The sequence below is a fragment of the Microtus ochrogaster genome, linkage group LG5 (genome assembly GCF_000317375.1).
Source record: "Microtus ochrogaster isolate Prairie Vole_2 linkage group LG5, MicOch1.0, whole genome shotgun sequence".
Taxonomy (NCBI): domain Eukaryota; kingdom Metazoa; phylum Chordata; class Mammalia; order Rodentia; family Cricetidae; genus Microtus; species Microtus ochrogaster.
This window is the reverse complement of record NC_022031.1, coordinates 66,112,603-66,121,292: the sequence shown is the minus strand read 5'-3', so window position 1 is coordinate 66,121,292 and position 8,690 is coordinate 66,112,603. Positions and strand designations below refer to the sequence as shown.

Genomic DNA, 8,690 nt, shown 5'->3' with positions numbered 1-8,690 from the left:
CACCACCACCACCACCACCACCACCACCACCATTACCACCAACACTACCCCCACCACCACCACTACCACCATCACCATCTCCTCCACCAACACAACAACAACAACCCCACTCTTATCCAGATTTTAATCGTGCTACTTAGGGTAGCAATAGGTGAGTTGTTACATAGAGTCAACTATATCAACTCTGAGTTGCCTTCCTCCCTACTCCAACAGTTAACTGCTTAAACACTATGGGAGAGAGGTCTCCCAGCTGTTCTCTGTCAGAAATTGTGCTGTGTACTATAGACATTCCTGTTTGATATCTGCATCCCTACTTTCCTTCTAGAAGCAATTGCTGACCAATCCCTGATCTCACAGATGAAAAATATTCAAATTCAGTGTCACTCATAAAACTTATTATTCATGAGTTGATATGTTAGACTTAAAGTAGTTTAAGTAATCAACAAAACCTATGTAGGTAAAAATTTAGGAAACCTCATCTATAACTCTGTGATTCAAACAGAGTTTGAAGTCAGTACTGGTCTAAAAAGAATTCTTAAAGAACTAATGTTCTTTTTAACACTTGTGTTCTTTTCAATTTGATTTGTAAGTTCTCAATTTTACTTTCATACTTGTTGCTGCTAATTTTGGCTTGTTCATTGTTTAAAAATGTTTAATTTAAAAAACTATAATTTACAATCAGCACAATTAAGATTATTCTTTTTTGTTTTGTGTCATCTGGCAACTTAAATATCATCTAGATATTAGGTGGAAATCTAGATCTGACCATGGTCAAGAGCCCTTGGATACTGTCCTGCTTCCAGTATCATACAGAGCCAGCCATGATTGGCCCAGTCTTTGAAGTAACTCTGCCTAGCAATCTCACCACACAGTTCTGTTCTTTCCTCTTCTGGCCAGAGGTAGTGATTGTGGATTTCAAGGCATGTGCTTCAGCATGGATTACATTTTCTTTTTAGTTTTTGTTGAAATTCGGTGTTTACACTGATACCATGCTTAAAAGACATCAATATATGGGTATATCTAAATTATTGTTCTAACTTGAACCTCTCCCAGGAACACAAGATTAGGAAATCAAATTAGTTACATGACATTTCCACGTGGGAGTTTATCACTCCAAAGTAACAGATCTTAGTCTGTGCACTCATAGTCAGGAGACATGTTGTTATTTCCTCTAAATTCCAACAGTCAATCTTTTAGAGAAGGAAATACTCATAAGAAGGTAATGAAACTTAGGGGGCTCACAGAACTTGTAAGAGCCAGGAAGCTCAGAAAGACCTGTCTGCAAGGATCTATAAGCAGTGAGCAGTTAATAGAGAAGAGGGGCTGCTCTGAAGTTGAGCGGAAACTTCAGAGATTCAGATTTTGTGAGTCATCACTGATGCTAGGGTGAGCTTTCCTGTCATTCAGCTGCCTTTGAGTGACCCACTCTTCTTCAGGTAACTCCTTAACTATGATTCTGCAAGAAATCCTCCAAACCCACTGTTTTCTTAAGCTATACTTCGGCAGAATTATTTTGCCTGTCATCATTGCCCTGTCTGGAATGAATAAACATTCACGCTAGGAAAAGACATACAGCAAGAAGACAGACTTCTTATGACTCAGACACTAGCCCAAGGCTATACCTCTTAATATTGGAGTTGAATTTCAGCATGAATTTTGGTGATGGCATCATCATTCAAACCATACTAAAATTTGTTTATTTTTATTAATGCAGATTTTAAGCTGACTAGTGCTATATTACAAGACTTTCCCTTAAAGAAAAAAAAAGCTAAGTTTAAAACATTAGTAATAGTTACATGAGAAGGCCAGTGCAGAGCTGATCTGGGAACTCCATTCATCTTGCATTGCTAAGGCACATTCATAAGCGGAAGGTGATGCACGTGTTAGCAAAGACAGAACAGTGAAGTTTAATTAAATTTAAATTTATGCAAGAAGAGTCTGAAGAACTTGTCTGAAGAACTCCTCTTCCTTGACACTAATTAGAACAGAGAGGCTTCTAAAGAGCAAGTTGTCGGTTGAACAGGGACCCATAATCTTTTTGATTCTTGTAAATGGTCCAGGTTATTTTGACTTTGTTAAAAAACGTAAGTCAGGAACAGTGAGATGGTTCAGCAGGAAAAGGTACCTGCTGCCAAGACTGTTCACCTCAGTTTGACTCCTGAGATCCACTGACTCTTGTAAATTTCCCTCTGATTGCCACATGCATACCTTGGCATATGTGTGTTCCTCCACATCGTTCACATACACACACAAAACAAATACATTAATAAAATGTAATAAAAAAGAAAATAGGAAGAAACTCATAAATTCCATATAAAGTAAGGACTTAGAATTTATGAAGAAATTAATATTTCATTCTATCAATTATAAACGTACTTGCCTTGAACAACTCTACTTGGTTGATGATGTTGAAATTTGTGTCAATGGCGAGAGATAACTGCATTGTCGTTGGTAGGTTCTCAAGCAAGCTGGACTCATCTTTGTAAAAATAAGTACATCAACCCCAAAATAGGATTAGTAAAGCAACTCACCAAAGAGTAAACAAAGGAATAATGAAAATGAAGATAACAAAATGCAAATACTTTATAAAAATATCTTAAATCCAATGTCTTTATTATGAATAGTAGATCTACATATTTTCCATCAAGGTTGTGTGTGTATGTGCTCATGCACACATGTGTGTGTTTAATTCATGTGTGTGCATGTGCCATGTGTGCTTGTTTAGAGACTAGATGTGGACATTGGTGTCTTCCTTAATTACTTTCCATTCTGATTTTTGAGATAGGGACTCTCATTGGCTTTGGAACTTACTGTCTAGACTGGTTGACCAATTGATTCCAGTGATTCTCCTTCTTTATCTTCATTGCATTGGGTTTTCAGATATGTCCCTTTCTTGCTTTGAGAGACAAGGCCTTGTAGTGTAGCCCATATTGGACTTGAATTTACAACAATTTTTTTTTTTTTTGGTTTTTTGAGACAGGGTTTCTCTGTAGCTTTGGTGCCCGTCCCGGAACTAGCTCTTGTAGTCCAGGCTGGCCTCGAACTCCCAGAGATCCACCTGCCTCTGCCTCCCGAGTGTTGGGATTAAAGGCGTGCACCACCACCGCCCGGCTTACAACAAACTTCTTAATGGGCCATCCCAAGTGCTGGAATTACTACAGGCAATTCTACTATACCCAGCCCTTCATACATCACAACGGTGCTATTTTGCTCATGAAAGCAACGAAGCATAAAGATTTATTTATTTTATGTATATGAGTGCTCTATCTGTATGTACAACTTTATTCCGGAAGAGGGCATCAGATCCCACTATAGACAATTGTGAGCCACCATGTGGTTGCTAGGAATTGAACTTAGGACCTCTGGAAGAGTACCAGTGCATTTAACCATTGAGCCATCTCTTCAGTCTGAGAGCAATGAAGTATTTTAACTATAATAATGAATATTGTATAACATTAGTTTTGAAACTTTAAAGTTATTAAACGTAATGGTCATAGGACTGCAAACTATGCTGTACAATGAAAACGGCTCAAAAGCTTGTGCTGCTCCCAAGGAGAGGAGCTGTCACTCACAGAACAGACCCAGGGCTCAGTTCCAGTTATGATTTCTTGGCCAAATTTTGCACTTAAGGCCTCTGTTATTTTCTTGTCTCTGAAAAGGGGTTAATGACACCCAATTCCCCAAATTTGTATATGTGTGTATGTATGTGATGTGAGGCAAACATGTAATTCCTAGCATCTGGTAGGCACTGAGTATAATTTAACCTTTCTCTTCCAATATTTACCTTGGAATATGGTTCTACATTTAAGAAAAAAAGTTCATAGTAATTTAATGTCTGAGAGATCATTTGTTTTTCAACCTGCTATTCAAATCCAAATTCTTCTTTTTTATCTCACCTAATTTTTATTATGTGATAAGGTTTACAGTTTTGTAAGCCATCATTTGTCATGCTCACCTAGTATCCTCTGAGAGGTCCATGTGTATTCCAGCCAAGTCCTAACTCGATGCTGCACACTCTGAGGGATAGAGTATTTGTTCATGTAGGTAACGATGTGGTCCATGCAGACAAAGAAGTTGTTCCGATTGGCTGTTGCTGCTCCAATTACATCACGCATCTAAAACCATAAGCATCGTCATTCACACCCAGGAGAGAAATTTCATCTGAATTGCTCATCCTTATACAACATCCCTGTTTAGTGCCCTCACTGTCTGATTTTAACACTCTGACATATCAGGTCCTAATAAAACGTTGGAGATCAGATTATCTCACCGACACTAATAAAGCACGTTATACAAATCGAGTGAGATTTTTTGTGAGGCTTTGGTCTCATGATGCAGGTGAATGCACATAATCTTCACATATTTATGTATTACCGTGAAAATGCTAGTTGACATTTTAAAGCAACTATAATCTCTGCGCAGATGCAAGGGAAGTGTACTGAGAGTTTGGCAATTATCCTGCAGAATGGCTGGTTGATCTTGATGAGTCTTTCCATGAAAGTACCCTTCACAGACAGCCAGGGCGGCTTTCTCTACAGGCTCAACTTATCATGCAGTTTCAGCCTTTGGTCTTCCTTTTGTGTTGTTTAGACAGATAAAATCAAATCTTATAATGCTCAAGGCACGGTATTCAGCAGAAGTTGAAATGTGCTGAAATTACTGAAACACTGTCTGCCGCTGTGACAATCCTTAAGGAACTGTCAGGTTTAGTTCTCGAATGTTTATAACTCAGCCATAAAAACCCACTCTAGGTTAAAAGCTGATCTTTAAGGTCTCAGCACAAAAAAAAAAAAGATATGTTGCTTGGCTCTTTCTCTCACATGGAGAGAAGCAAGTGGTTATAAATTTGCTTTGACTGTGGGTTTATTATTATAGGAGGAAAGTCAGGCCTCACTTTCACAAGAATACTTAGCTCATTTATTCTAGCAGTCATGGAGACTTTTCTGCTTATGGAAAAGCTACTGCCTCTTTTTTTTGTATTTTTTTAAGTATAGTTCAAATACCTTTCATTGTGATGGCTTCCTCAATTTAAAGTTTTAGAGTTAATAGAATCTACTTCTTAAAAGTATTTGCTAATAGCTCTACAGACTCCATTTACATCCACTCTTTGCTGTGGAATAATTCTCTTGTACACTGTAAAGATTTGTCATTTGAGTTTGTTTAATAAAACACTGATTGACCCGTAGCCAGGCAGGAAGCATAGGCGAGGCAATCAATCTAAGGATGATGGAAAAGGTGTAGTTAGAAAGGTGTTGGCAGATGCAGAGAGAGCAACATAGGCACACTATACTAAGAAAAGTTACCAAGTAATGTGGTAAAAGTATGGATAAGAATTATGGGTTAATTTAAGTGTAAGAGTTAGCTAATAACAAGCCAGAGCTATCAGCCAAGTATTTATAAACAATATTAAGCATCTGTGTCAGTTCTTTTGGAGCAGGTGGTTTGAGACAGGAAATGTTCTTTTACAACCGTTATTCTTCAATGACTCTCCAAATATTCTTCTACAGCCTCAACTCCTAGACCTTCTCTCTCCATGTTCACGTGCCACAAGCAGCATCATCCAGTTCTCTAAAGCTGTCAGATGTGATAAATTACAGGTTGGGTTGAGAGATTTAACGAGAGTGTTAGCTAAAATCAAGGAAAAACTAGGTAGTTTTAAATAGTATTGAGGGCCCAAGGATTTGTAGTGTGTTCCTCTGAACTTCTTATGTCCTATCCTTCAGCAGTGTTGGGTTTCACTGATGTAGGAACTGAGGACAATATGTATTCCATCACAAGTTTCAATCTAGAGAAGCAGATTATGGCTGGAGAGTTAGACAATGCCAGGATTTGTGAGCTGTACTAGAGAGCAGAATTCAGGAGTGAGGAATGATGGTTAATTTTGAGGCATAGTCACAGTTATGACCGTATGCATGAACTTTGAATACATGGAGTTTTGTTTCAAGTTCTCTTACTTTTGCTTCTGTTTCCTTTCTAGCATCTTTTATTCCTTAAGGCACAAGTCTTTATCTCCAGCTTTAATCTCTTGTGCACCTCAGCACCATTTTCAGGTGGTTCTTGCCCTGTTTAAATCTTCAATACAATTGAAAGGCAGGTTGCTGCACTTATTAGATTTTTACATGCATAAGAATCACCACAAGAGCTTTTGAAATGCATGTTGAGGGTCCATTGGTCTAAAGTAGAATCTGAGTCCAGACTTTGTCAAGGGATGCAGTTTTGGTTGCTCAAGCATTCGGTGGTGAAGGACTCACACTGCACTGGGCAGTCTTTCCCTTTTTCTCTTTATTGATATTTGACACAGATTCTAGCAATACAGTCCTGGCTGAGCTCCATAGATTGGGTGACTTTGAACTTTCCCTCTCCTTTTGCTTCTGCTTCCCAAGTGCTGAGATTAGAGTACAGAAACATCAATTTCTAGTCTTTTGAAAATTTCTTTGCACACACCAAGGGGTCAATGTGTATTAGATTTTACTTCAACTGTGCATTTAAGACAGTATGAATTGCCATGCCTCTTACTCTCTCTCTCCTTTCTGAGATAGGGCCTCACCATGTAGCTCTAGCTGTCCTGGACAGGCCTTGAACTCACAAAGATTTTCCTGACTCAGCCTTCCATATCCTGGGATTAAAGGTGTGTGACACTACACCCTGCCCAACTTCATAATCTCTTCAAACTAGAGTCTCCCTACCTGTAAAAATGATATAGTATAGAGGGCCTTGGACCTTCCCCAAAGCAATGTGCCTTACCCTATCTGAGGAGTGGATGGGGGGTGAAGTGGGGAAGTAGGTGGAGTGAGGAAGCAGAAACTGATATTGATATGTATAATGAAAAAGATAGTTTGTTTTCTTTTTTCAATAAAATAAATGAAAAAATGCGAAAACAATGAATGCACCCCATATTGATTTTAGATATTATGACAAATTGTGTTATTTCATTTCATTTAAACTTAAATTAATTTTTTCCAACTAGTTTTATATATCAACCATAATGAATTTCCCCATTCATTACTATGATAGTTTACACTTAAAATTTTTAACTTCTTGATGTTCCAAGGTTTCAGTATTCCAAATATTTCAATATTTCCAATACCTAAATGGAGTTATCTTTCCAGCTTCCCTATATAGTCCATTAACATGTCTAAGCTGAAGTTGACATGCCCCTATGCATTGACATTAATCACCTATCTGTTTTCTGTATTTTTATGTATTTGTATTCAGAGGTTTGCTGTCCAAAACCTTGATTGCTCTTCCTAGCTATAGCTAATTTCTGAGAGACAGTGACTAACTCTCCTGAGAACGCTTTTTATAATTCAAACAAACTAATCCTTAGTTCTTATTCTTTCTGTAGCCCTCTTACAGTCTCCCACATTTAATATACCACCTGTTGTATATGACAGTAGTAGGCACCAGACCAATAGATCAACATCTCAAAGCCTGATAAAATTTTTCAAATTAGCTTACACTAATGTTTACTCAGTTGAAACCCCCAGCCCAGTAATTACTTATTTTTGCTCAGCATCCTCATTTTCATGGGTGGCATGCTCCCTCCTTTTAAGGTCTTTGAGTGTAACAAATTAATCCTTTCGATTGTCTTTGATCTGCTAGACTTACCACACCTAAGAATTAGAATACACATATTTAAAAACAATGGTTCTTCTGGTTCACATTATAATTAACTTTGAATCTCCATGTTCAATATCCTCCCTAGACTGCTTCCTATTACTATCAAGGTAAAACTCAAATTTAGCATTCAGAATCCCTAAAATATTTTATTCTTGCATTTGTTTTTTATTTTCAAAGATTGTTTGCCCCATCACTGTCATTTGTATCTCAAACACATTTCATGTTTTGCCACTGACATCTTTTCATAACTGATTCTGATTAACTGACCTGCCTATTGATGATGACTGAATGCTACCTGGCTGTTGAGAATGCTTCACCTGCATCTGCCCCATGTAACTTGAGAAGCTTCCCTTTTCTGGACAATAGAGGATTTTTAAGCTCCTCTGACATTTGCCATGTTTAGCAGACACTTAACATTAATAGATGTATTATTTGAGTTGTGACGATTTTGATCAGTATCAAACATCATGGCAAGTAGTTCTTATTGTTACAGAATGGATTTTATCCATACTACTGTGAGTGTGTTAAGAATCAGTAGTTTTTCTAGTGGTTGTATTGATTTTGTGATACAGTAATCAGTTTCTTAAATCATGTATTATAACCTTATATGGCATACACATAGTTGTACTGCATAACTGCACTGCAGTCGTGTTTCTGACACGTCACAGGCCCACTATGCATTGTGCACTTTGCAACATGCTATGCAAAAATGTTTCATGAAACACTTGACTCAGATTCTAGAATCTGCTATGTATTATGAATTACAATGTCTTTACTGTAAATTCAAAGGGTATATATCCTAACAAACTTGGCCAGCAGGTCTTCTGAAAGATTTAATGACTAAACGGGAAGAACATTTGTGTATGGTGGCATGGATATGTAGTTCCAGCACTTAGAATGTGAAATAATTCTCCAGTGAAAGAAAAGAGGGTCATGAGTTCAAGGCTAGCCTAGACAATGTATCAAGACTGTCTGAGCGAGGGGTGCACCCACACACTGAGACAATGGGGATGTTCTATCGGGAACTCACCAAGGCCAGCTGGCCTGGGTCTGAAAAAGCATGGGATAAA

General features: G+C 37.9%; 1 protein-coding gene across 1 annotated transcript in view; it reads right to left on the bottom strand.

Annotated features, from left to right (window-relative positions):
• The window catches only part of Cngb3 (cyclic nucleotide gated channel beta 3), a 135,943-nt gene that overhangs the window by 38,879 nt on the left and 88,374 nt on the right, over positions 1 to 8,690 (bottom strand). The window contains exons 12-13 of the mRNA XM_005362342.2: positions 3,956 to 4,115; positions 2,381 to 2,478 (exon numbers count right to left, since the gene is read on the bottom strand). Coding sequence (XP_005362399.1) covers positions 2,381 to 2,478; positions 3,956 to 4,115 — 258 coding nt within the window. The remainder of the gene's footprint in view (positions 1 to 2,380; positions 2,479 to 3,955; positions 4,116 to 8,690) is intronic.